The 26,042-nt window shown below is 51.9% G+C and overlaps 13 protein-coding genes across 13 annotated transcripts; 9 read left to right on the plus strand and 4 right to left on the minus strand.

Annotated features, from left to right (window-relative positions):
* Nucleotides 1–551: 551 nt before the first annotated feature.
* CC1G_06582 (hypothetical protein) lies at nt 552–2,179 on the plus strand (the record flags this gene model as incomplete). Its single annotated transcript, XM_001829193.2, has 3 exons — nt 552–585; nt 637–2,004; nt 2,061–2,179. The coding sequence occupies 3 exons, from the start codon at nt 552–554 to the stop codon at nt 2,177–2,179; spliced, it is 1,521 nt and encodes a 506-aa protein (XP_001829245.2).
* A 24-nt stretch (nt 2,180–2,203) lies between these two features.
* Nucleotides 2,204–5,258, minus strand: CC1G_06583 (nuclear mRNA splicing protein; the record flags this gene model as incomplete). The annotated part of the gene is made up of 8 exons (XM_001829194.2): nt 2,204–3,064; nt 3,116–3,246; nt 3,309–3,650; nt 3,703–3,898; nt 3,962–4,155; nt 4,207–4,700; nt 4,752–4,866; nt 4,916–5,258. 8 exons carry the CDS (start codon nt 5,256–5,258, stop codon nt 2,354–2,356), a joined length of 2,526 nt encoding a protein of 841 aa, XP_001829246.2. The 3' UTR covers nt 2,204–2,353.
* A 269-nt stretch (nt 5,259–5,527) lies between these two features.
* On the plus strand, nt 5,528–7,426 carry CC1G_06584 (Sel1 domain-containing protein; the record flags this gene model as incomplete). Its single annotated transcript, XM_001829195.2, has 3 exons — nt 5,528–6,912; nt 6,964–7,169; nt 7,252–7,426. Exons 1-3 carry the CDS (start codon nt 5,665–5,667, stop codon nt 7,424–7,426), a joined length of 1,629 nt encoding a protein of 542 aa, XP_001829247.2. The 5' UTR covers nt 5,528–5,664.
* A 760-nt stretch (nt 7,427–8,186) lies between these two features.
* Nucleotides 8,187–10,495, minus strand: CC1G_06585 (hypothetical protein; the record flags this gene model as incomplete). Its single annotated transcript, XM_001829196.2, has 7 exons — nt 8,187–8,404; nt 8,433–9,291; nt 9,358–9,411; nt 9,461–9,512; nt 9,562–9,647; nt 9,701–9,851; nt 9,906–10,495. 7 exons carry the CDS (start codon nt 10,493–10,495, stop codon nt 8,187–8,189), a joined length of 2,010 nt encoding a protein of 669 aa, XP_001829248.2.
* Nucleotides 10,496–10,679: 184 nt separating this feature from the next.
* CC1G_06586 (hypothetical protein) lies at nt 10,680–11,246 on the plus strand (the record flags this gene model as incomplete). Its single annotated transcript, XM_001829197.1, has 1 exon — nt 10,680–11,246. The coding sequence occupies one exon, from the start codon at nt 10,680–10,682 to the stop codon at nt 11,244–11,246; it is 567 nt and encodes a 188-aa protein (XP_001829249.1).
* Nucleotides 11,247–11,749: 503 nt separating this feature from the next.
* Nucleotides 11,750–12,460, plus strand: CC1G_06587 (hypothetical protein; the record flags this gene model as incomplete). The annotated part of the gene is made up of 1 exon (XM_001829198.2): nt 11,750–12,460. One exon carries the CDS (start codon nt 11,750–11,752, stop codon nt 12,329–12,331), a length of 582 nt encoding a protein of 193 aa, XP_001829250.1. The 3' UTR covers nt 12,332–12,460.
* A 111-nt stretch (nt 12,461–12,571) lies between these two features.
* CC1G_06588 (hypothetical protein) lies at nt 12,572–12,894 on the plus strand (the record flags this gene model as incomplete). Its single annotated transcript, XM_001829199.2, has 2 exons — nt 12,572–12,673; nt 12,730–12,894. 2 exons carry the CDS (start codon nt 12,572–12,574, stop codon nt 12,892–12,894), a joined length of 267 nt encoding a protein of 88 aa, XP_001829251.2.
* A 1,061-nt stretch (nt 12,895–13,955) lies between these two features.
* On the plus strand, nt 13,956–15,102 carry CC1G_06589 (hypothetical protein; the record flags this gene model as incomplete). Its single annotated transcript, XM_001829200.2, has 2 exons — nt 13,956–14,371; nt 14,428–15,102. Exons 1-2 carry the CDS (start codon nt 14,177–14,179, stop codon nt 15,100–15,102), a joined length of 870 nt encoding a protein of 289 aa, XP_001829252.2. The 5' UTR covers nt 13,956–14,176.
* A 916-nt stretch (nt 15,103–16,018) lies between these two features.
* On the plus strand, nt 16,019–16,732 carry CC1G_06590 (pyrazinamidase/nicotinamidase; the record flags this gene model as incomplete). Its single annotated transcript, XM_001829201.1, has 1 exon — nt 16,019–16,732. One exon carries the CDS (start codon nt 16,019–16,021, stop codon nt 16,730–16,732), a length of 714 nt encoding a protein of 237 aa, XP_001829253.1.
* A 209-nt stretch (nt 16,733–16,941) lies between these two features.
* On the plus strand, nt 16,942–20,687 carry CC1G_06591 (ATP-dependent RNA helicase DHX8; the record flags this gene model as incomplete). The annotated part of the gene is made up of 6 exons (XM_001829202.2): nt 16,942–17,626; nt 17,679–18,532; nt 18,582–18,948; nt 19,002–20,157; nt 20,213–20,615; nt 20,670–20,687. 6 exons carry the CDS (start codon nt 16,942–16,944, stop codon nt 20,685–20,687), a joined length of 3,483 nt encoding a protein of 1,160 aa, XP_001829254.2.
* A 15-nt stretch (nt 20,688–20,702) lies between these two features.
* Nucleotides 20,703–21,498, minus strand: CC1G_06592 (hypothetical protein; the record flags this gene model as incomplete). The annotated part of the gene is made up of 4 exons (XM_001829203.2): nt 20,703–20,829; nt 20,884–21,118; nt 21,168–21,391; nt 21,455–21,498. The coding sequence occupies 3 exons, from the start codon at nt 21,496–21,498 to the stop codon at nt 20,895–20,897; spliced, it is 492 nt and encodes a 163-aa protein (XP_001829255.1). The 3' UTR covers nt 20,703–20,829; nt 20,884–20,894.
* A 238-nt stretch (nt 21,499–21,736) lies between these two features.
* On the plus strand, nt 21,737–23,232 carry CC1G_06593 (inositol phosphorylsphingolipid-phospholipase C; the record flags this gene model as incomplete). The annotated part of the gene is made up of 5 exons (XM_001829204.2): nt 21,737–21,755; nt 21,788–22,001; nt 22,058–22,244; nt 22,297–22,416; nt 22,468–23,232. The coding sequence occupies 5 exons, from the start codon at nt 21,737–21,739 to the stop codon at nt 23,230–23,232; spliced, it is 1,305 nt and encodes a 434-aa protein (XP_001829256.2).
* Nucleotides 23,233–23,616: 384 nt separating this feature from the next.
* On the minus strand, nt 23,617–25,884 carry CC1G_06594 (esterase; the record flags this gene model as incomplete). The annotated part of the gene is made up of 7 exons (XM_001829205.1): nt 23,617–24,279; nt 24,332–24,618; nt 24,673–24,894; nt 24,945–25,025; nt 25,086–25,374; nt 25,457–25,587; nt 25,644–25,884. 7 exons carry the CDS (start codon nt 25,882–25,884, stop codon nt 23,617–23,619), a joined length of 1,914 nt encoding a protein of 637 aa, XP_001829257.1.
* Between the last annotated feature and the right edge of the window lie 158 nt (nt 25,885–26,042).

The following is a 26,042-nucleotide window of genomic DNA, read 5'->3' on the forward strand; positions in this document are numbered from 1 at the left end:
GTTTACTGCGACAACATCATCCGTAACAATTTATCAACTGCGACCTTAGGAAGACGCCAGCGGCAATGACTACGGCCGTTCTGCTCACAGTGGTGTCGTGACTGCGCCCCAGGACCCTGCAAGGGAGTTCTGTACCATGGAAAGAATTTTCCCTGCTATATTGGTGAGCTCGGACAAGGCTGAAGATCTTCTGCTTTCTATAATACCTCTGCCGTACGCATCTCCACAGGACAGCCTGCGACATACACAGTACCAAGGTAACCGAGATGAACATTCCACTGGATCATATCTCTTCTTGGGCCTTGCTGGAAACGCGTTTTTGGAGTCAACGGGCATGACCGACCGCGTATTCCTTTAAATTACACTTTCGGTATACGAATCGCCGCTTCTTCTGCCCCACCATCAACTACCGGCCCACTGACGCCTGCATTGACTGTTCTCCCATTTCTAATTTAGTTGTCGCGGTGTATTTTGGCCTTTGGTTCAGACGATATAGAACACAAGTTTTCTACCGTCTCACAGGTACTTGCTTTGTCCTTCTCTACCCCAGGATGACCCGTCTCATTGATCCACGAGGAGCGTCAGGTACGTGTCTGCCATCTCTGCCTGCCTGCTGCATCTTGACCTCGATCACAGACTCAGCTGCGATGCACCATCCGCTGCAACCAAGGGACAACATCGAGAATATCCCTCGGCAACACCAGGCACCCCAGAAGCCAGCTTCGCGACCCAAGAAACTACAAAAGAATCGCAGAGATGCTTTCACGCCCATCGCCTCTGCCATACCAGTCAGGCGCACAACATCTCTCGACATTGCATCCCTGTCAGATAACTCCCATCGGGCGCTGGTCAATGCTCAAATTACAGTCACTTCTCGATATCAATACCCCTCTTCAAGGCAAAGAAGCGTCCTCAAAAAGCGTCGCGATGGTCACATGCCTAACTATCAACCCGTCCACCCGCCTCCTCCGGAGCTCGCAGACTTTCGGCCTAACGCCCAACGCCTTTCCAGCCAACAACATCCTCATGAGCAGAAGACCGTCCGTTTCAACAACAAACCCCCGTCCGAGATCCCGTATTACCATTTCGATGGCTCAGACGCAGAGCTGCCACCGCCCAATTCAATTCCTGAAGGCCGGTTCAGCGCCGATAAACCTCTGCCTCCGATGCCACAGGACACATCCCAGGACGAGAAGCGTTCTGATTTGGTGGAGAGCTCTTCTCCCGATTCAATCCACCGGCGGTGGACGATAACGTCTTACCACAATCCCCGCGCTGAACCCAATGACATCTTGGTAAACGATATGGGTGAACTCAAGAGGTCCGACCCTTTTACCTCCAATTCTCATCCCCAGCCACGGCCGACTTCAGTTCCACCCACAGCCAACTCAAATTCTCACCTTCCACTCACTCCACAAGCCACCCCTCCTCCAATCGAGAAAGACGTTTCTCAAGTGAAGTTACAACGTCTACTTTCGGAAATGATCTCCACTCAGCACGCATACCTCCACACCCTCCGTAGCACTGTGAACAACCACGACCACGAATCTTGCAGCCCGCCCGTCAACCTCCTCCTTTCACTCCTCTCCATTATCCAAGTGAGCGAAGACTTCCTCCGCAGGATGGAGCAGAACCCTACACCTCAAGGTGTGGCGGACGCGTTCTTGGCAACCTGCGGGACATTAGAATTTCACCTCCTTCAATGGTCGCAAGAAGTAACTGAGTTCGTGAATACGCAATCATTTGAAGCCGGTGCCGGGGTGGGGGCAACTCACTACCACTCTGCTCAAGCCTCGGAGGAGAGGAGACGAAGCCGTCTTAAGAGGTGGAAGAACTTCTTCAGGCGGAAAGGGTCTTCATCCGAGGATGCCTCTGAAGACGGCGAACAGCCGAAAGCTGTATTGCCAGACAGCTTCTGGCGACGGTCTTCTGCAGGACCTGGGCTGTGGGAAATGGTTGTTCTGCCAACACAGCGCACAATGCGGTATGTTTTCTTGTTCAGAGGTGCGTCTCATTCTCCCAACTTGGAATGCGAGCGAGATGCTGACACGGTGATACAGAACTCCTTTTGTTGCTCGATATGTCTCATAGAGACTACCAAATTGTGGAACGCGCTTTCCACGCTGCGAATATTATCGCGAAAAAGATGACTCGTGCTCAACAACGGCCATCTTTGTAGTTCGTTGTTCTGCGTAATATAAGCGCATTAATATCTGCAATTCATTTCTATATCTCTCGCTTTGCTTTGTTTTGTCGATACCTGTATGCACAATTCTCTCGTTCTCATGTCAGCGAGGATCAAACAAGTCTGCCACATTCACGCAGCCATAATCGGCCAAAATAAATATACTGCTCAAAACATTCCCTCCCGAGGGGGAGGTCTCCCCACCGAACTACCAGGCCGATGGACAGACCTCGGCGGAGGTGGGACAGGCGCAGGACTCCCCGTCCCACTGGCACCCGACCTCGGCACAGGACTCGCTCTCAGTGACCTAGGCGGCCTCTCCCTCTCTGGCCTCTCCCTCAAATACGACCCAGAGCCACTAGAATTCGCCTGCCTCATTGGTGTAGGCGACACAGGCCCATCTTTTGGATTCGACGCTGAGGCAGGAGGGTTCTCGTGCGTTGGCGTCTGCGCAGCTGAAACTGGAGTGCGACTTCGATACATCCTCGAAGATCCCAACCCGGATACGTCCTGCGCTGTCTGGATACCGGAATAACTCGAACTTGCCGCGCTGTTAGGTGGTTGCAACGATGCCGAACTCAGTGCTGGTGGGATAGACCCCATGCTGTTCTTCATGCTGATTGGTGGAGGTGCTGGTGATTTACGCCTACCCGGAGGAGCAGGAGCGAGTGTGGGAGGAGCGGGAGTGTTGAGTTGCGACGAGGATTTCTTTGGCCTGAGGTCAGATCGGGAATTCTGCTTCGTGATCTGGGCAATCTGTTTCGATTGGCGGTGTTCATTGACTTTAAATTCGACCGTTGCACTTGAAGGTTGCTTCGGGTTCTCCACGAGAATGCTATTCAAGAGGAACTTGAAATCTAGGCCATATTCTTCCAGTAGCTATATACAAACGTCAGTCATGGTTTGATTGAAGGAGAATAGAGTAACCACCTTCCGGCTCTGGTTAAGCGTGATTTGAACTGATTCTTCCACAATCTGAGGTTCGACGTCCTTGGAGTACACCTGCTTGCGGAAAATCTCTCCATATTTCTCGATTTGTTGCTTTGCCCAGGTGATAAAGGCTGCATTCACATTAGCATCAGTCTCATTTCTAAAGGAGGCAGCGCGAGTAAAGGTTACTTACAGCTCGCCACCTCGTTCTCCTTGAAACTCGCAAGATACCAGTCTGCCGTGTGTTTGATACCGGTAAAGAAAACCACAGCGAGCTCTCCTATGTAGGTGCCCACATGTCCTTCGAAGGGGATCTTGCGCATGAGACTGTGGATGACTTTGCCGCGCATTTCAAGGAAGGTGGTTCGCGCGGCCGATCCGGCTTTGAGTCTGTTCAAGAGGGAGATAAGGTTGACTGTGCTTGATTTCCTATTGGAAGGGAGGGACAGGGATTCGAGAAGAGATTGGGTTAGTTGTTGTGTTAGAGCAGGTAATCGGGCGGCGAGAGGAGGCATTGTTGCTGCGCGAGCTTGGCCTGAAGAAAACCTTTAATTTAGGGAACGTCAGGCGCTGAAGAGAAGGTCTACCTTCTTCCACCAGTTGTACCGCTTTATTCCACTCCTTCAGAGCAATGGCAACAGTGAGGTTGTCCGACCAATCCCCAACCCATCGAGCATCCCGCTCAGCCTTCGCCTTTGCGTCTGCCGCCACATTGGGAATGTCGCCCCCTCTTCTAGCCAGATCAGCCATCCATTCGGGCAAAGGAGGAACAGGGGAATTGCGCTAAATGGTGGGTGAATCTAGTTAAACGCGATGGTCAAAGTAGACTTTTGGAGATGCACGTACTCCGCCAGCTGCATTGCCTTGCCACATGCTCTTCCTCCGCTCATGCTCGCCTTCGCGTTCTTTCCTCCGTTTAGTCTGTAGTTCTTCAGCTACTTGTCGGAAGAGAGTAAGTATGCTCTTCTTCTCTTGGGCGGTTTCGGTTCGGTAAACGTGTGTTTCCTTCCCATTCCGCACCTTGAAGACGTTAGTCATACCTATACCAAGGCCTTCAGTGTCATTAAGAGGGGAATGATAGACAAACGCACTAGATGAATCCTTGGTATCGAGAACGATCATTTCATTTAAAGCCCAACACTTCTCCGCGACTAACTTTCCTTCATTAACTGTTGTCCCCGCCGCGTCTCCTCCTCCAGCATTGCGCCTTCTCCGCCTAGCGACCAAAACGGCATCGTCTAATACTACAAACTTAACCTTGTGGATGATCTTGTAGGTGGCGGCGTTGAGGCTGAGGATATTCTCGAATTCGCCAACGACATGGCGGCCGGGGGTTGTTGGGACGAATTTCGCGGCACCTTCGATGGAGGTGTGTAGCGCGTGCATCTGGTTGGAGTAAAGGACTCGGAGATCGGCTACGGAAGACCGTTTGTAGGTTGAGAGGGTGGAGGAAGTGACAGATGTTGGATCGGGTATATGAAGCATTTGGGGCATCGATTTGTAGTCGGACAGCAGTTCTTTGAGCTCTAACATCTCGTTCTCCAGAACAGAGATCTCTTTAGAAATAAGGACGAATTCGGCGTAGCTGTTTGGTAAGACATCAGAGGCTGAGTTGCTGGGGTACTCGTCAACTTACTTCTTGAACACACTGCGTTGCAAGTCCGACGCAGTATCCTCTTTTGCTTTCTCAAGAGATGATTGTAGGGAGCGAAGTTCAGCCTCTGTAGAGTTGGCGAGCTTCCGCTTCAAGACTATACCCAGTCGGTGAACGGCCCTTGAGAGGTACATGGATAGACCTACATGCATCTGGATCAAAGTCATCTGAGCTTAGGATCCTCTTGTCTTCAGCAGCTATTCTAGCAGCGTCCTGTTGCCTCGTCGCGTCGTCCGGTTCATCGTACAGAACTCCCCCGCTGGGCTGGCCGCCTGGGAGAAACCCCGCAAGACTAGGCATCGCAGGGATGCTCCCAGAGTCTATCGGACTGGATATTTCAGCATATCGCATAGACATGCGCTTCTTGATTTTATCATCGACACGAGTCGTTCTGGGTCGAGGTATTGGGTCGCCGCCGCCCTTGGAGAGTTTGGCGGGAGATTTTCCCTTCCTGGGTGCCTGAGACGGCCGCGAGCGCAGAGAGTCCATTGTAAGCCGCTGTTATTGACGCTTTTAGGCGATTTGGTGGTATTGGAAAGAGAGAGACTAGTTCAGGTCGCGCAGCAGAGCTCCCAGCACGATCAGGAGAGGGGCTCTTGTGTTTGACCTTGCTTGACAAAGGCTTGGGACCGGTGGCCGGCCGGACCGGAGGTTGAGCGGATGAAGAGGAGGCAGGCAGGAAAGGGATGATATGGGCAAGCTCGAATTAAAAGGCAACCAAGGTCATAATCGGCGTCATTAGCTCTGCGACCACAACTTTAGCCCAGAACATTGGCCGCCATAAACTTCTTCCTGGACTCCAGTCGACGCCGTTGACGACGTCGGCCAAGAGATCTTACCGCACTGAACTCGCTTCCCTTCTCACTGTCACCGCCGTCAGCCTCGCCAGCCATCGATGGCCATGTACGCCCCGCAGCAGCAACCAGCGCCACCGGCCTGGGATCCACAGCAACACACTTCTCCTAGACACTCCATTTCGAGGGAATTCATGGCTCAGGGTGGTCAGGGATCGCCAACACCGAGCCAGGGGCAACTTCCGCCAGGCCGACCAGCTCGAGAGCTACCTCCGGGTCCAATGCAGCAGCCTCCACAGCGCGGTCCAACGCCAAGCAGAATGTACGATGCAGAACCCGAATTCTACGACGACAGAACGCCAGAGGGCGAAGACGATAACGACGACTTTTTCAATGGGGCATCATCAACACCAAACGGGCTCCATCCAGGTTACAACCCGGCAATTGGCTCAGAATCTCATTCACCGTATAGAAACGCCAGCTCCATAGCCACTCAGTCCATCCGTGCTCCATCTCCTCCCCCAGGTCCTATCCTCGACCATTCGCATCTGCGACCTGGCAATCAGGCTTCCCTCCTCTCTCATGAACGGACCCTCGAACTTTACAGGGCAAATGCAAAGAAGACCCAAGACCCTGACCTCCAATTTGAGTTCGCCGTATTCATGATCGACGCCTCCAAATCACTCCCAATACCCAAACAAACCCCTGGAAATGTCATGGAGGTCGAGAAGGCATTGGAAAAGCGGGAGGACTTGGTGAAGGAGGCTACCTCCCTGCTGAAACGTCTCGCCGATCGCGGACATGCTCCAAGTCAATACTTCCTGGCAGATTGCTACGCGAACGGCATCGGAACGTACAAGAATAAGCAAGACTTCGACCGTGCATACCCCTTGTTCGTGCTCGCCGCTAAACACGGCCATCCAGACGCCGCGTATCGTGCCGGAACGTGCTGCGAGAATGGGTGGGGGTGTAGAAGGGAATCGGCGAAGGCCCTCGGTTTCTATCGCAAGGCCGGTGCTGCGCTCCACCCCGGTGCGATGTACCGACTCGGTATCGCCGAACTCAACGGGGAGCTGGGATGCTCAAAGAGCCCGAAGGAGGGCGTCAAATGGCTCAAGCGCAGTGCCGAACATGCTACTGCCGAGTTCCCCCACGCCCTTCACGAACTTGCGCTCTTGCACGAACGCGGTGTGGACAACGTCGTCTTTGTGGACTATGAATACTCTGTGGAGCTGTTGGCTCAGGCTGCGGAACTCGGATATGCCCCAAGCGCGTACAAGCTCGGGGAGTGCTACGAGTATGGAAAGCTTGGCTGCCCACAAGACCCTGCGCTCTCCATTCATTACTACGTGCGATATTTGCTTTCACGTCCCTACAATCGCTGACCCCTCTTCTTGCAGAACATCGCTGCACAGCAAAATCACCGGGATGCTTGCTTTGCCCTGACCGCGTGGTACCTCGTCGGGTCACCTGGAGTTCTACCTCAGTCCGATACAGAAGCCTTCCTGTGGGCTCAAAAGGCCGCTGACCTCGGGTTGGTGAAAGCTATGTATGCAGTGGGGTACTTCCTTGAAGTCGGTATTGGCACGAATCCCAACCTCGCAGAGTACGTATCCATTTGGCGTCTCCATGTCCATACGTCATTGCTATCCCGACGAGAAACTAATGTTCGTCTCCTCGTTCTTCAGTGCCGTCGCTTACTACAAGAAAGCCGCCGAGCTGGGCGACAAACGTGCCATCCAGCGATTGAAGAGCTCGCAAAATCAGCCCATGCACCAACCCGGAGGTGCAAACGCCGTCTTACACAGAGGCGAGGGCGACAGCGGCGGTAAGGATAAAGACAAGGATTGTGTGATCATGTAGATAGAGTGGGTCCTATGTCGATGACTATGGGATTCCTGACTTTTGGGACAATGATGCTTAAACTGGATCTCATTTAGGTTTCCGTTTTTACGAGTTCTTTTCCTTTCCATCGCCTTCCCTTCCTTTTTCATCGTTTCTCCGACCTTTATCCTGCCTCCTCACGCTTCCCAATGGGCGACTTATGCGTGCAGAGATCTTCCACTTAATTATCTACCACCGTCCTTGTCCGGTTCTGCCCTCCTCCGACCACCGTTGATCGTAGTAGTAATACTATTATGTACCTCGAGTTAATCATCTGTCTCTCACCATGGACTTTTCATTTCTCTCACTCGTTTTAAATTATTGCTCCTCTCTTTTTCAGTACAGTAACGCAACACCATTCTTTTCATATCATACCTGATCAACGGCTCGCTTTGAACACATTCTTCATATGTATTGTCCAATTCAAGATAAAAATACACCATTACAATACCAGTTCCCAAAGGTTACAGGCTCCCATGCTGAGAAAATATATATGCTCGTAGATGAGTAGTCGTTCCGAATCCAGTTTCCCGGTCAAAACCCAAAGATTTCCCAAAGACCAATGCGTCCTGATTGCCCATACGAGTCCCTACTCATGTTGCTGCCGGATTTGACGCCTTGTTGGACTTGAATTCAAGCGCCTTGGCTTCTCGCCATTCACAGTCGTTTTTATATTCGCAAGTCCTGCCGCACGAACCGTTTTAAAACGACCATCCCTCAACTTCCGCAATGGAGACACTCACTCGCAGCGTCTAGCCAATGAAGCCGGAACACCTTGTGGCTTTCGTTTTCCCTTCCAAAATTCCAGAACGGCATCGAGGTGCCCTTGAAGCAGCTCCTCGTCGTAGTTGACTAGTTTTGTCCCAACAATTTTGAAGCTGTGGATGCTAGTATCAACGAGAGTAACTGCACTTGCTTCTGTTGAGCCTGTTGGGAGCACTGTCGTGTAAGCGTAGGCTGGAGGGAGATAAAGGATCCAACTCACTATCCGACGCTGGAGGCTTGAACGACTGATAAAGCGCCTGTTGAAGTTCCGGGTCCACTCCTTCATCGACGATTACAGTGGGTTCGCCCTTGAGAACGCTCGAGCTGGCCTTGGGGTTCTCCACCTCAACAGTAGCACTGGGAAGGCCCGCATCTGCGAGGCTAGCAGCTATAGCCAGCGCTAGCTCTCTGTCTTCTCGCTCACGTTCTTCGATACTCGATATTAGCGTTGGTGAAGTCGCTAAAGTCGGCACAGGGACCTGCATTCTGCCCTTCCCTTTCCACTTGGCACCTTTGGGCTGCAGCCTGTACACCAGCTCCAACTCCGTTTCGATGCCAATGATCCCACTCTCCTTGATCAGCGATTTCCACTCTTTAACTAACCCGTTCAGGGTCGTCTGTTTGAACCCATCATCGCTGAGCACGAGCCCGGACTGGACAAGGAACCGTGTGGAGAACTGCTCGGTTGGGTCCACCCCTACCTTGTCCCAGAAATAATCAAAGTCGAAGGGGCTGGAGAGAGACATAAGAGAAAGGAGGAGACGGCGGTAGAGCATGACTTGAAGGCGGGATGAATAAATGTCTTCTTCTGGGGGAAGCCGGTCGACTGTCCTGGTCTTCGTATCTACAATGCGAAGTGTGTAGCGACCTTTTGGGCATTGGGAAAGTTCCCTGGCCTTTCCTTTGCCCTTTGATGCCGAGGTTGTGTTTGAATCTGGGCTAGAGGAGGAGCTGCGCGCTGCGTGACCGTTGGCATCGATTTCAGGAGATCTTGAACGCCGGAGCTTCTTGCGAGTCTGTTCCATCGAAGGGGACACAGATGGTCGTCTTTTGGAACATGGTGTCCGTTGCACTTCATCCTGTTTATGATGTAGATTTTAGATTTCTACGCCAACAGCAATGCTAATAATCCAGGAACCACTCACCACAATACCGGTCACTATCTCGTCGTTGACAAGACCGAATACAGGTACTTCGCGCTAAAACCACTGTTCAATGTTGGCTCTGCAAATAACCTGGCTGTCTTACGGTGTAGCCTTCTCTCTGCATGATCTGGAAACACACAATGGCGTTCAAGAGCCTGTGCGAGCATCAGTACGCTGTCAAGCGCCCACGACACAACAACCTACCTCAATGCCCATCGTTCTTCCTCCGAGGTGACATCAACCTTCAACTCCTCCGCCTTGACTTCGCGTTCCAGTTCCTTATGTACCGCCTAACAGGAGTGAGGACCTCGTCATTCCATCCCAAAGGTACGACCCAACTGACTTGGCCCTGTTTCGTCCGGACATCGTTCTTCTCTGCGACTTTGGCTTCGACTTTGATCTCTTTCCCTGTTGCTGACTTGAAGGAAGTTGGTCTATCTTTTATTGGCCGAGATCTCCTCTGACGGAGGCCATAATCGTATTGAACTTCGCACCTGTAATCGGTTTGGGTGAATGGTCCTCGTTCTATTCTGACTGGCGATACTTACCACGTTGGTCCAACCAAGTCGGTCACAGATAAGATGCGCTTTGTGCGGAACAGGTCCATAAGAGATGCATCTTTCCTCTGTTTACCTCGGTAGCGCCAGGTCCGTGGTTTGGATGGTTCATCATGGGAGTTCTTGCTTCTGGCTGTGGTTCGCGCTCGTGAAGGACCAGCCGTGACCACAGCGGGTACCGCGGGGACGACGACTTCTATATCGCCATCTGTCGACGTTTCTTCCGACTGTTGACCAGTCTGTGGTGTGCTGACTTCTGTTGATCCAATTGAAATAGAGGCAGTTGAAGAACTGGTCGCAAGGGCCCTCGAGACGAGTCTATCAATTTCTAAGAACTCTTCCTCAGTAATCTGAGAAAGGTTCACCACATTTTCTTTATCAAATTGGAACGATTCATCTCCTGACTGTCCCCGCGTACCGTCCGGACACTCTCCACGCTCGCTCTCTGAATCATCGTCCTCCAGAATAACAACCGTCTGGGTGAAATGTTGTTGAACTTGGGCATCGATTTGAGCAAAGTCTTCTGGGGTGAATTCGGAAAAGTCGAAAGCACTGTAGCCGTCCGACTCAGAGTCTGACATTGCCGCGTTGGTTCTCTTGTTCTCGAGGTTCAAACTAGAGGTGCACTTTAGGGCGGAGTCGAAAAACGCGTCCCAAATGGGACCAGGCGCGTGGTTCGGGAAGAAACATGTGATGGCCGCCCGCCGCGTTATTTTTTGTTAATCGTGGCCGCAGCAAGTATTTCTCCAAAACCTTGTTCAAAACATGACGAACTTGAAAGCGCTGAACACGACACAATCACCCCCAACTTCCTTCCCTTTCACATTCCAAATCCCTCCTCATACAGACCTTTACCGTAAACCCGCGCTGACCTCCGCGTCTCAACCCACTTTCTACACCCCTATCACACTCAAGAATCTTCGATCGGCCACGGTAAAAATCAAGAAAATCCAGTATGCTCACCTCTACGACCAGGCGGGTATCGTAATTCTCTGGGCTAACCGTCCTGAAATCTGGATCAAAGCTGGAGTCGAGTACTTCGAGGGGAAGTTGAAGCGGTCATCTGTCGCGCCCGGAGTGGGAGGCTGGAGTGATTGGAATATTGCAGAACCTGTCAAAGACGGCGAAGGCATTGTAGTCGAGGCGAAGAGAGATAGACCCCAAGGCACGGCCTTGGTTCTTACAGTTAATGGCCAGATGGTGCGGAAGATTTCGGGGGTCTTCGAGGACGAAGAAGAGCCTGTTTGGGTGGGCATATATGGCGCGCGTCCTGCAGATGTACATGGAGTTTTAGAAGTTGAGGTGGAGGCGTTCGAGATTGAACAAGTCTAATCTCAGGCCACTACTCTAGCTACCACACGCGGATGGTCGGCGTTCGAATGGCAACGATTAACAAAGGTGTATGATACCCCATCGGCTTTTGGGAAAGTAGGGCTGAGTTATACAGAGTAGAATTATTTGGGTCAAACAACACACCCTCGACCCTCAGGTAGCGTCAATCTTGTCGACATCGAATCATGGTGGTCTGAAGGGGAAGGATCGTGTGATGGGATCTCGAGGCAGTTTGAAGCTCCGACGGGCGCTTCTTGGTCAGTGAACGCTCGTCGCATGTGCAATTCACTCTGGATAGTGAAAATACCCGGGTTTCTTGCGAGAAGGCATACCTAAACGCAGCAATATCCACTCATCACGGGGCAGTGAGTATTGCTTCCTGCCTTTCGAAGCCAGGACCATGTGACCCTTGGATTATTATCAGGACCTTCCCCGTTATTCTTGACGGGATCCATATTATAAAAGGGAAAGGGATCAGAGGCATCCGTTACCAGTCCGTCACGATGTCACCCCCAGACCTCAATCCTCTCAACACAACGCAAGCACCACCGAGCACTTTCCCCTTCACCTTTCGCATCCCTCCGCGTACAGATCTATGGCGCAAACCACCGTCTACCTTCTCAGCCAACCAGCCCACATTTTACACCCCAATCACACTCAAATCTCTTCGCTCTGCAACGGTCAAAATCAAGGAGATGCCCTACTCTCAGTTGTACGACCAAGCGGGGGTAGTCTTCATATGGGCCAAACGACCAGACGTCTGGATTAAATTTGGAGTCGAGTTCTATGAAGAGCAGTTGAGGCGATCTACTGTAGCGCCTGGGCTAGGGGGTTGGAGTGACTGGAGCGTGGGCGCCCCTGTCGAGGATAACAAAGATATAGTCGTACATGCGGAGAGGGAGAAGGATGAAGGATCGGCTCTGATTGTCAAGGTCGATGGGATAATTATCAGGGAGATTCAAGGTTTTTTCGTTCCCGAGAACGAGAATGAGACCATTTGGGTGGGCGTGTACGGAGCGAGGCCTGCAGAGGTCGAAGAAGACTTGGATGTGGAAATAGAGGAATTCAAGGTCGAGCAGGCCTAGAATCTGCTGGTCTATCCGAGGGAGAAGAAGTACCGTGAAGCGAGAGATAGGAGAGTTCATAGTTCCCAGCTACCTCTAGGGTACAGTTGATACTGAACGAGAACTACGGCTAGCACGACGTTGAACGATGATCAGTGGCTATATTGGGAGCGCATTGAGTGATCCATAGTCGGACATTGCGCCTATAAAGGCCCTGGACTCCTCAGGGTTGAGTACCTGGCTCCATCGCATCGAGGGGGGATGTCGTCTTTGAAAACCTTAGCGCTCCTCGCCCTTATCGTCGCTACGTCGGTCTTTGCGGCGGAAATTGCTCAGGCGAGCGAGATTGAGGGTCCACTGCCGGTAGAGTCCCAGGTAGCCGCTTCCGACATGAGTGGGATTGACGAGGCTATACGCAGAGGGCACGCGACGACGGGAGACCCCACCATGTTATCAAACGCATCTACATCCCAAGGAGGTCCAAGTTACGAAAAATCAAGGTCGTTGCCGATACGCCCAAAGTCCAGCCTGTCCAACCTCCTGGTGTGCACATCACAGTCGAGGCGCATGTCAAGAGGGACTAAGTGTAACTGGTAAGCAAAGAGGCCGCCGTAGTCAGCGAGGCGAGTTCGCCGTTGTTGACAATCGTTTGCAGGATCGAGCTTTGGGTAAAGGCTTCAATGCATACTGGTATCAGGAGGAGATAACCGCCAGTGTATGCCCACACAGCAGAGGTTTTGCCCCTTATAGATCTAGATGAAAGGACACCAGAGCCCCGTATATATCAATGGTATTGGATCCTACGAGGCTGTCGCATCCATGAGTCGAAGCGGAAACATCGTACCCGGATGTAGCGACAGTGGCAATTGTCAGTAAGCACGAGGTCGAACCGGATGCATGGAGGCCTGCCATGTCTCAGTCTGCGTACTCGCGTAAGCTCGATATCACGGCCTACAGCGTAGGATGAGGAATCCTTTAAATTGAATGGTGCCATTACTCAGTGGCACTCCGCACTTGAAATGGTTAGGCTTACCTGTATCGCAGTTAGCGAAAATCGCAGCCTAGCGATATGCGAAAGCAAGTACAGGAACAAGCCGTTTGAGGGTCATGAGAACGGGACTAGGAGGGTCACGATGTCGATGAGTCAGAGCCGCTCATGCCAGCATGCTTTGCAAGCGGGCTGCAAAGCCTACAACAGGGCAGCTCCCGTCGATTGGAATCACGACACGCACGAGTCCCCCATGCCGGCAGCAAGATGAAGCATACAGGGTTTTGCAGGTGAAAAGCAGTCGATTAGATCGCTTGCGTTCCCGGAATCTGAATCCGAGTCATCGTACGCGCCAGCAAAAATATCGCTCGACTTTTTTTGTGAACTACATTTTCATGGGAAGGAGCTGGCCAGAACGTCGCCACTGAGACATCCAATGATAAATCGTTCATTCTCTGACCAGAAGCGGAGGGAGAAAGGGATGTGAGCGTCATGATCTTACGTTCCAAGTTTAAAACGGGCGCCTCGGTCAATATAAAGAGCCATCATGAAAACAAATCAGGCTGCTTATGTACGATCATTTTAGTAAAAGTGGCCTCACATTCCGGCTTTTGAAAAGTCGTATATCACGCTTCCTCCTCTAAATGAGACCATCATCCTCCTGCCAGTTCTCAGGCGTATATATTCCTTGACAACCTTGTCCGTATATTCTTTTCTCCCCATTCTCGTCCAACCCCGCTGACCCATCCAAGGCCCGGACGAACAGCCAAACTGGCTCCCAGTTTCGGTATACATGCACAAAGGGCCTGGGGGCTGACTTCATAACCACACCCCTGGCACCAAGGACTTCTTTTTCAGAATTCTGAAGAGTTCTTGATATGCCTGTCTGTCAATTCTACTTGACCAAATGCAGTGAATCCCTCCTCGACCTCGGTTGGAAGATTATCATGCCCAAACGGAATCCAGTTAACAGCGCCGACGACTCCAACTCGCCACCCAAGGACAACAGCGATCCCCTGTCCGTATTTCTGATCATCTCTGCGAAGGCGTATAGTTCCATCGGGTTTGGTTTGGTGAGTTGCCTTATTTCATCGTGTGCCTATTTAATTCTGACGTTATGGGAGTGTAGAGTGTTCTGGCAATATGGATGCGCTGGTTCCTGCCGGATTCTGCTGCACCAGGCCAGCCCGTAAAAGCCATCGCGAACATGCCTTCCCCAGGGCCAAAGACCCGTTCATCCTCGAAATTACGCGCCTTGCCGAGATCACCGCGCGTGCCCCCTCCGACCCCTATGCGTAGGCGATCCGCTCCACCGACCACCACCTACAGCCCTGTATCAATTCTCGAACATGGCTCCGCTCCACCTTCCCATTCAAGAGAACCTTCTGGGTCATCTCGACGCGTTTATTTCGCGGATATGCAGGCGCCTGTTTCCAGAAGGAACACAGAGCCCCTCGAGCGCCTCACTTTTGTTCCCGAAGAAGAAACCCAAATGCCCACACCTATCCCTTCCGTCCCTCCATCACCCCTCATTCTCAGTCCGATCTTAATTGAAAGCCCTCTCCTCACCTCTCTACCCGTAACGAACATGGTGACGCCGACACCAATAACGACCGTGGCACAGGATACCCCCTCTACGACCATTAATGACGAAAATTTTACCCAACCGGAAAACGAGAAAACCTCAACTACACCATCCTCTACTCCTCGACAACGCAAGTTAAGATTAAGCTTCACATTGAGGCCCAAACGCAATTCTCTGGACAAATCTCGGGAGGATCCTGTTGTCAGTCAAGGTAGTTGACACATTCATTGTGGCGTTCGACGGTTGCTTATGACCTTGCAGAACCCACCGTCGCAGTTAAATCCCAAAAGAAAACCCATATACCCTTAATCCCGCCATGGTCTACATCTAGGAAATCGTCGGCTTCTTCAGAGGGTTCGTCTGTTGGATCTTCTGATGCTGGATCCTCATCAAACAAACAATCGTCTCCATCCACCTCTCTTTTGTCCCCCTTCCACAAATCCCCATCTCCATCAACTAAATCTTCTAGCTCGACATCATCTGTTGGATCTCTTCAGTCGTTCCTGAACCATAAACGACGGATATCCGCCCCGGTTGCGAGAACAAGTCCTTATGAAGCGCCGTACTTTGCTACACCTCCGCTCGTGGTGGACGACTCATATTCAACGTACTTGAAGCGACTGCCACAGTTTGAAGATGATATGCATGCGAATCCCACGCGGGAACGACGCGGGCGCTCGTCGGATGCGTCTGGGAGGCCTTCATCTTCCGATGGTACCGTGAAGTCACCCCAACGACCAGTGCCCAAACGTAGGTCTGCCAGCCTGAACGTGGAGCCAAGGGTAACAGTGCAGGAGGTCCGGTCATAACTTTCCACAGTCTAATTTGTAAGCTCCGTCTTCCTACTTGGTCGATTATCTTGAACTGACCGAGCAGCAGATTCTACTTTTGGGCTCCTCCATGGTTCTAACTTATCATCGTTGTTTATTTCTCGCATGGACAAGTGGGCAAGTGTAAAATATCGTCAATGCATCTGTTTGTTGTTCGAATGTCCGATAAAAACCCCCCAGAGATATCTACCCTATGTTTTACATTCTAGTTTATTAGAGCTAATATATTGGTGACGTGATTACGTTAGAGGCTATTGGAGCAGATTATCCCGTTTGCTCCTTTCCTTCCAACGACCACAACTAAAATGTCGAATTCCACGCCCTACACACCTGCGACCGAGCCAGTAACCATCGACGGTTCCGAGTTCGTCCCAGCATTGGTCGCAATCGACATGCAGAACGATTTCGTCTCGGGCTCGCTTGCAGTCCCAGGCGCCGAAGCCATCATCCCCATCGTCAATGCGCTCATCGACCACCCGGGCTTCAAATTCAAAGTCGCCACTCGAGACTTTCACCCAGACAACCACGTCTCCTTTGCCCAAACCCACAACAAGCCAGTACTCTCGAAAGCGATCATCTTCCACCCGGAAGATAAAGACAAGTTGATGGGATTGGAACAGGTTTTGTGGCCGGTACATTGCGTGGCCAATACTGAAGGAGCGGAATTCGTCCCTGGCCTGATAAAGGACAAGTTTGACCACATTGTGCACAAGGGAACCCATCCCGATATCGAGTCCTACAGCGCGTTCAAGGACATTTGGGGCAAGCACACTTCGGAACTGCCAGAGATGTTGAAGGAGAAGAAGATCACGGATGTATTCTATGTCGGACTGGCAGGAGATTACTGTGTCAAGTACACGGCGATCGACTCTGTCTCCTTTGGTTTCAGGAGTTGGGTGGTGGTGGATGGTGTGAAGAGTATCAGCTCGGATTGCGTGGCTTGGGACAAGATGGCTACGGAGGGAGTCAAATTTACCACCTCTAAAGACGTATTGACTAGATTGGGACAAGTTAACTAGTTGAAATGTGACCGTTTTGCCTTGATTAGTAGTTGGAGAGGTACGAGGAGGAGCAGGTTTCGGGACCGCGACCTACCGCGACGGGAGTGGCACAGCCACCGGCGAGGGTCAAGCTGACTAAGCAGGACTGTTGGCAATCCCAATGAGCCTACAGCTTTCGAGTTTAAACCAGTTCCACCAAGTCCCTCTATTTTACCCTAACCTCTCTAATGGCCACCGATGACCTCTACAATCTCGAGTTCCTCTCTCTCGTCGCAAAGATTACCCAGGAAATTAACAGCCACCTGGGTATAAACGACAAAACAGTAGCTGAATTCATCATCGACTTGCACGACCAATGTAAAGCCAACCTCACCGAGTTCAAGAAGAAGTTGCACGAGATGGAGGCTGGGTTTACCGACTCCAACATCGAGAACATCGACCGGTTGATCCTGACGATGCACCCAAAGCATAAAAAGGCCAGGAAGTCCAAGAAGGAGGCAAAAGGAGAGAAAGAGGATGGAGATGTGTTGGACGAGCAGGAGAAGACGAGGCGGCTCTTCCCTGGTCTTGCGATTCAGAACAAAGAGCCTCCACCGGCTGTTGACGACGATGTGTTCCTAAAGGAGCTGGGAGATATTGTGTCGGGGAAGAAAACGAGGCAAACCTCGCATTCTGAGGAACCACCCGCGAAACGTCAGCGCAGGAGTCGTTCCCCTTCACCTTATCGAGGTCGGAGTCCTGGACGTGGCGGGTATGATAGGAGAGATAGGGATGATAGATACGATAGAAGACCTGGGAGGGCGCAGTTGGACGAGCGACCGGTGGTGTTCAAGATTTACGAGGGAAAGGTAGCGGGCATCAAGGACTTTGGTGCTTTCGTCCAATTGGAGGGGGTCGCTGGTCGTGTTGAAGGTATGTATCTTTATTTCCTTAAAGTTGGAAGTAAAAACTAATGTCCATATAGGTATGGTTCATGTTTCCAATATTCAGGCTGGTGCAAGAGCCAACTCGGCGGCGGATCTCCTGAGCAGAGGGCAGCGTGTCAAGGTCAAAGTTATGAGTGTTGCCGGCGGACGGATCGGTCTTTCAATGAAGGATGTCGACCAAGTCACTGGACGGGACCTTACACCACACTTGCGTATCAAATCGGAGGCAGAGATGGAGGAGGAGAGGGCTCGAGCAGCTCGTGCTAGTTCAGGTGCCAACGCACTGCCCCTCAATTCAAAGGACGATAAACCTGTACGGTCGACGAAGCGGCTAACTTCCCCCGAACGATGGGAGCTCAAGCAGCTTATCTCCTCTGGTGCTCTGAACCCAGCAGACTACCCAGAGTTGGAGGAAGACCTTCACGACCCTATCGCTCGCGCAGAAGTGGAAGAGGAGCTGGACGTCGAGATCCGAGAAGACGAACCGCCTTTCCTTGCTGGACAAACGAAACGAACACTTGACCTGAGTCCCGTCAAAATTGTCAAAGCACCTGACGGCTCTCTCAATCGCGCTGCCTTGGCTGGTGCGGCTCTGGCAAAAGAACGTAGGGAACTCAGGCAACAAGAGGCTAATGAAGAAGCTGATTCGCAAGCACGCGATTTCAGTCAGCCTTGGTTGGATCCTATGTCAAAGGAGGGGGACAAGCTGTTTGCACAGGACCTGAGGGGCAATCTGCGGAGTCAGAAAGCTAGCGAGGTTCCGTCATGGAAGCAGTCGAGTTTCAACAAGGCGACAACGTTCGGTGAGATCACCACGTTGAGCATCCAGGAGCAGAGGAGGTCGCTTCCTATCTACAAGCTTAGGGACCCGTTGTTGAAGGCCGTAGAAGAGGTATGTTCTCCCTTCCTATCCATCCGATATCCATGCTGACTTTGTTTAGCATCAAGTCCTCATTGTCGTCGGTGACACGGGTTCAGGAAAGACCACACAAATGGTGCAATACCTCGCCGAAGCGGGATACGCAGATAAAGGCCGTATTGGCTGCACCCAACCTCGTCGTGTGGCTGCGATGTCGGTGGCCAAACGTGTGGCAGAAGAGGTGGGTTGTCGCCTCGGCCAAGAAGTCGGATATACCATTCGTTTCGAGGATTGCACAAGTCCAGAAACGAGAATCAAGTACATGACGGACGGTATGCTTCAAAGAGAATGCTTGATCGACCCGCTATGTAGTCAGTACTCGGTGATCATGTTGGACGAGGCCCACGAACGGACGATTGCCACTGACGTTCTGTTCGGTTTGCTTAAGAGTATGTACCCAGGCTGATTCCCCTCTGGTAATTTTACTAACAATCCTCCGCAGAGGCCGTCAAGAAACGACCTGATCTAAAACTCATTGTCACCTCCGCCACTTTGGACGCTGAGAAGTTTTCAAAATACTTCTTTGGATGTCCCATCTTCACCATTCCCGGTCGCACATACCCTGTCGAAATTCTCTACACCAAAGAACCCGAGAGCGATTATCTCGACGCCTCCCTTATCACCGTCATGCAAATCCACCTTTCTGAACCTCCCGGCGATATCCTTCTTTTCCTAACGGGTCAAGAAGAGATTGACACGGCATGCGAGATCCTCTTCGAGCGTATGAAGGCACTCGGCCCCAAAGTACCTGAACTCATCATCCTCCCCATCTACTCCGCGCTCCCTTCGGAAGTCCAATCCCGTGTGTTCGAACCTACACCCCCAGGAGCACGTAAAGTCGTCATTGCCACCAACGTCGCTGAAACCAGTTTGACGATCCCCGGTATCTACTACGTCATCGACCCCGGCTTCTCTAAGCAGAACGCGTACGATCCGAGATTGGGTATGGACTCGCTCGTCGTCATGCCTATCTCCCAAGCGCAGGCTCGACAGCGTGCTGGTCGTGCCGGACGTACGGGCCCTGGAAAGTGCTATCGACTTTACACCGAAGCGGCCTTTAGGAATGAAATGTTGCCCAACTCGATCCCTGATATCCAGAGGACGAACTTGTCGGCAACGATTCTCCAGCTCAAGGCCATGGGTATCAACGATTTGCTCAGCTTCGATTTCATGGACCCGCCACCAGCACAGACCATGTTAACAGCACTGGAAGGGTTGTATGCCTTGTCGGCACTCGACGACGAGGGTCTTCTGACTCGTTTGGGTCGCAAGATGGCGGACTTCCCTATGGAGCCTCCTCTCGCCAAGATGCTTATCGCCTCCGTCGAGTTGGGATGCTCAGAGGAGATTCTCTCTATTGTCGCGATGTTGTCGGTGCAGAGCGTGTTCTACCGGCCGAAGGAGAAGCAGGCTCAGGCAGACTCCAAGAAGGCCAAGTTCCATCAGCCAGAGGGTGACCATCTTACGCTGTTGACGGTGTATAATGGTTGGAAGGCGGCCAACTTCTCTAACCCTTGGTGTTATGAGAACTTCATTCAGGCGAGGAGTATGAGGAGAGCGCAGGACGTCCGGAAGCAGTTGCTTGGTATCATGGACAGGTACGTTTTCTTGCCCGTCCTAGGCTCGGGAGTCTTGTTGCTAACACATTTCCAGGTACAAGCACGATATCCTTTCTGCAGGCCGAGATTACAACAAAGTACGAAAGGCCATTTGCTCAGGTTTCTTCCGAAACGCGGCCAAGAAGGATCCTCAAGAAGGCTACAAGACCCTCGTCGAGGGCACACCAGTCTACATCCACCCTTCCTCTGCACTGTTCAACCGCGCTCCTGAATGGCTCGTCTACCACGAATTGGTCCTCACAACACGAGAGTACTGCCATAACGTAACCGTTGTCGAGCCCAAGTGGTTGGTGGAGGTCGCACCGCAGTTCTTCAAGGTTGCGGATGCGAACAAGATCAGTAAGAGGAAGAAACAGGAGAAGATCGAGCCGCTGTACAACAAGTACGAGAAACCCGACGAATGGCGGTTGTCCAAAATCAAGCGCAGTGCACGATCGGTATGTTCATTTAATTTGATGCTTTGAACTGGGTTACTGACGGTATATGTGCAGAGTCAAACATTCGGTTGAAGCGTTCCCTTGGTTGTTGTCTTGTCTATTTACTGTCGCTTTTGTTCTATAAATACATACAGTGTTGTTCAAAATTATATCCAATGCCAGGCGTGTTTGAACGAGTCATACAGGAAAGCGAAGGACATGGGGGACGTTGAGTCTATTAGAAGGACAGTCAGAAACCTGAGAGTGCAAGAACAATAAGAGGACAAACCTGAATGCCGATTATCCTACGAATCTCAATGCGTCGGCGCCAATGTAGTATTTTGCAACTTCTCCGGGTTTGGATGGCGGGGCATTGGTGTCCGGCACAAGCATAAATGTTTGAGAAAAGACTCGGGGATGACCCTCGATGGTCTTGGCGGGTGTATTGACAGGGTTGCCTCCTGGGCCTTTTCCGTGTGTAACGTTTCCGGAAACCGTTACGAGCAAAGAGGGTGGCTGAGAGCCTACAAAAAAGTCAATGAAATCTCTTCGACAGTGACAACATATACACACCTGGAATAGGATGACAATCAAATGATTGAACTTCATGTTTCGTCGGAGGCATATTCTCAATCAACTGCCTCAACCCATCTGCACCTTGAAACGGCTTCCCATTCCAAGTCAGAGATGAACTAGGACGGTAAAACTGGGGAAGGTCGGCGAGGCGGGTGTCTGAATCGTATGAAGTGTAGTATAAGCGGGTGAAGTTGTCTGCTGCACGGGTAGCGATTTCGATGCTGAATGGGGGAGATTTTTATTTGAGCGGGAGGTCGGAAGGGCAAAGGAGGGAAGACGCGCACTCGCTGGTCGTGAGCGATGTCGAAGGTGCGACTGGGGTGGCCATAGTTGTTGTCGTCGTCGTTGGTGGTGGGTTTGTGTTGTGGTCGGCGTCGCGGTCGTGGTTGTGGTCAATGGACAAGCTGTGACCGTGGTCGACTCGCGTTGATGAGAGCAATGAGACCGCTTCCGAACCGAACAGGGATTCAGAGTTTTGATCTTCTCACGTCAACCAACGTCGTTCCAAGGCGGTCCTCAATAATCCCTCCCTAGTAGTCGAGGCCGCCTCCTTGCCGCCTAGCACAATGTCGGACACCCAGATTCGTGTGTTGAGCCTAAATTGTTGGCGAGTACAGTCCCCCTTGTCTTTATTTCACGCGAATTGAACTTGAATAGGGGCCTCAAGTTCGTCGCCAAAAACCGAGAGGAACGCATTGAGGCCATTGCCCACGAGCTATCGACCTTAAACCACGACATCATTGCTCTTCAAGAGATATGGGTGCATTCCGACTACCAGAAGGTTCAGGAGAGGGTCTCGAAGAGATTGCCCCATGCAAAGTTCTTCTACAGGTGCGCCGGCGCCTCGAGGCCTTAAAGGTCAGGTTCTGACTACTTGTCGCTGGAAGTGGTGCTCTGGGTGCAGGTCTTGCGATATTTACCCGATACCCCATTATCTCAACATCTGTCGTACCCTATTCGCTGAACGGAGCACCTATTGACGTCGCTGCCGGCGATTGGTTCGTCGGGAAAGCTGCAGCCAGCGTCGTCATACTGCATCCCATACTTGGCCAAGTCCAGGTCTTCAATACCCATGTACGTCCCACATGGGTCTATAGGAAGAGCAGTGACCCTAACGAAACGGCAGTTATTCGCGAAAGGTGGTGAGGATGGCCCAGAGTTCCTCCGAGCTCATCGCCTCGTCGGCGCTTGGGAGTTTGCGAAACTAGCGAGACAGGCCGCAGAGGTTGGCCGCTATGTTATCGCTGTAAGTAACTCTATACTCTTCCTTTGCCGACGTTCTAAGCATCGCCCATAGCTCGGTGACTTCAACAGTATCCCTCCCACTCTCCCCATGAGTATCATCCTGAACCACGCCTCCCTGACCGACGCATGGACAGCGACTCACCCGGGTTACGAATCCGGACCCGTCCCCAAGACCGCCTTGGAAGCAGTCGAGCGCCATGGAATCACAGCCGATTCGCCTCTCAACACCTGGTCAGCAGGCAAACGTCCTCACGGCTGGGGCAAACGTCTCGACTACTGTCTCTACCGCCAACCCGTCCGCCATGCCTCTGACAAGCCCGTTCCGAACCTCCGCGCAACAGACTGCAAAGTCGTCTTCACCGAACACGTACCTGGATATACCTTTTCTTTCTCGGACCACTTTGGTTTAGAGGCTACGCTGGAGATCGAGACTAGCATGGCGGATATGCCGAATACCCTCGATATACCCAAGGAACTCTCAAGCGCTCATATCGCTACCGCCATCCAGGCTTGGACGGAATGTTACAGGAATGCAAAGAACAGGTCAAAGAACGAACTGATCGTCTTTGCGCTTTCATTTGCTTCCCTCATCGCGGTTATCATTGGTTCAGCATGGCTCCCTCATGCGTGGATCAATCCCATCTTCCTTGTCTTCACGTTGGTGGTCGCATGGTTGGCCACGACGATGCTATATCACGGCTTCTTGTATGGCAATTGGGAATGCAATGCACTGATGAACGCCATCGAAGACATGGAACACCACCGCCTTGGATTGGAGCTTCTCAAGGGACGTACTCCCCCAAGTCAATACAGTTAATCCGACGCTTCTAAAGGGTTTTGCTTCTACCATACCCCTGCTCGTACCAGCTGCCTTATCTACAATTGTCAGAATACATCTCCCTTGTCATGATTTTACGACCTTTCTTGCCCCATTTTAAATAAATGTTAATAACGCCTTTAATATATTGACTCTAATGCTAACTAAAAATACAGGATGCTGGACTGTACAGTAGGTCATTACACCGTCAATGGCAATGAGTGACATGTGGTATCAAGATGGTTGAAGGGTTCACGGGGAAGTGAGTGTGTAGTGATCTTGCCTGTAAGTATGTAAATGCTAAAAGATGCTGTCATGAAGAAATGGTCGTGGCGCAAGGATCGTCAGTGGTGGTGGTCGATCTAAAAACAGATCTAGGGCATCTCATGTAGTGTTGGCGGGATAAAGATACGTGTGGTTGGCGGGGCCTTCCCTTGACCAGTTGTCTACCAACGAAGCCAGGTCAGGGTGACTGCCGCCCCTTGCGGAGCGTCGGAGGGCGGGTGGTGGTGGAGGGGAATTCTGGACAGTCGACATCGCCAACGCTGCCGACCGCAGGGTATTGTAACTCCTCTGGGGCCTCGCTTTCGGGGATGATGGAGTTGAAGAGCAAGGGTGAAGCAGGGTCTGAGAACGAGGTCGAGTTCGCGCAGGGACTGATTCAGGCCGTGGGGAGGGGGGCGACAACGTCATGTTAGGAATTGGGAGATCGTCTTCTTCCGCAAGTCGATTCAAAACAGGGGAACGTATCCAACTTGGGGACACTTCCTTGTCGTCATCCGTATCGGAAGACTGGTCGGAGGCGGTGGATCCCTGTTCAAAGTCTTCCATTCGCTCCTTGTTCTTGGCCATTTCGGTACCATCTCCACTGACGAGGACGGCGTCCGAGCTCTCGATCTCCTTCTCCAACCCACGCTCTGTAGTGACAGGCAGGGGCTGCGGCGATCCGCTCTGGACCTGCGGAAGGACGTGCTTCACAAAGTGGCGTATGGATCCGAATGCCTGCTTCGAGGCATCGAGGAAAGGGTATGCTTGAAACACATGAATCTGGAAATGACATAAGAACGTTGTACAGGTTTCCACAGGGGTCACGACTTACGCAATCCTCGTAGAGTTCATGGTAGACTTGAACACCTGCGAGGGTCGCCTTATGGGCAAGCAAGGTGATTTCATCTCGAAGGACTTCGGCTTCCCCGGCTTGGATGAGGAGAGGGGGCAGCCCAGTCATGTCTCCGAACAGAGGGGAAGCGTAAGGGTGGGTGAGGTACTTTTCCATATGCTCTCCGAGGTACATAGCGATGGGGTTCATGTAGCAGTCCGCGGAAGGGAATGGTACGACATCATAGGGAGCATTCAGGTCCCAGGATTCGCAGCTAAGGGTGAGGTCTAGAGCCAAAACCTTTCAGATGGACGGTTTGTATACCAATGTAACGTACTTACCGCACCACGGTGACATAAGAATTGCCCCGGACGGCAAAGGATATTCATTGTCGCGAAGATAGAGGAGGAGAGCAAGAGAAAGTCCACCACCAGCGCTATCACCAGCGACAATGATGTTCTCGGGAGGTATTTTGAGATCGTCCACAAGCCGCATGTATGCGCTGACGGCATCGTGCAGGGGACCAGGGAAGCATGTTTCGGGAGCCAGTCGGTAATCGAGCGCTTAATTGGCGTTAATTATAGCTTAACAATGTAATCTCAGTCGGACCTACCGAACACCCGTGCATCTGCCCATTTCGATAAGGGAATGCTGATTATTCGCTGGGCTGCAGCACTGGACAGGTAGTATGCTCCTGCGAACGGTGATATTGAGTCAACATGACAAACGTTCGAGTGGCAAAGCGGTGACATACCTCCATGGATGTACAAGACTACACGCTCTTTCCTCTTCGGACTAGTTCTCGGTGAATCTCCTTCTGCCCGTGGCTTTCCTGATTTCCAATCATGCTGCAGCCTCTGCCACGTCTTCCTTCCCACAACCCATTCGCCATACAACTCGCGCTTGCCCGTCTCCGCCGCATCGAAATCTGCCAGAATACCTCGTAGATTTCGACGTTTGACATGGAATGTAACCGGCGTGACGATAGCATCTGAAGGCAATGGTGCGAAACCAGTCAGGCTCATAACCATCCTCAGCAAGTCCTGGAGGGCAATATTAACTTCGGAGAAATAAAGCGGGCGTACATCACGCGAGCAAGGACACATCACGCGAGCAAGGACTCACAATGTCGACGAGGTCGGCGTGACGTTCCATTTCGCGGATTAGGCTCGTCACGACAGTCATCTCGATGCCCCAGGACTTTCTCCTCGGTCCCCAAATCTTGTGAGAGAGCACCTCAGTGGTAACATGGGTTGCTAAAGGACCTTCGTTCAGCACACGAACAGACATCCCAGATCGGACGCCGGCTCACCTTTGGTAGCAGCAACAGCAGCAAACTTCCAGTACTCCCAAAACCTTGGAGGTCGTCGCGGTGGCACCTTGAGCTTGGGGTCGATTCGCGCCGACGGTGGGGCAATCCCCGGGGTTGAGTAAAAAGACAGAGCGTCTGTGGGGGACCTCTTGATGAGCTGGGAAGTTGGTTCGTTGGGCGCTACCGCACGATGACGGGTGAATACACGGGGCACGATATTGGATAGGGTAGCGAGGGGCATCTGGATTGCATGGGGAGCAGAAGGAAAGAGAAAAGGGGAAGAACGTCTCATAATAAGTTCCCCAGTCTCAGTGTCCGTCACCCCACGTGCTCCATCGGATCTGGTCATACCCCAACGCTTCGGCACCATAATTTTAGCGCCGTTTCACAGCCGTTCGC

The sequence above is a fragment of the Coprinopsis cinerea genome (genome assembly GCF_000182895.1).
Source record: "Coprinopsis cinerea okayama7#130 chromosome 1 map unlocalized cont3.1, whole genome shotgun sequence".
Classification (NCBI taxonomy): Eukaryota; Fungi; Basidiomycota; class Agaricomycetes; order Agaricales; family Psathyrellaceae; genus Coprinopsis; species Coprinopsis cinerea.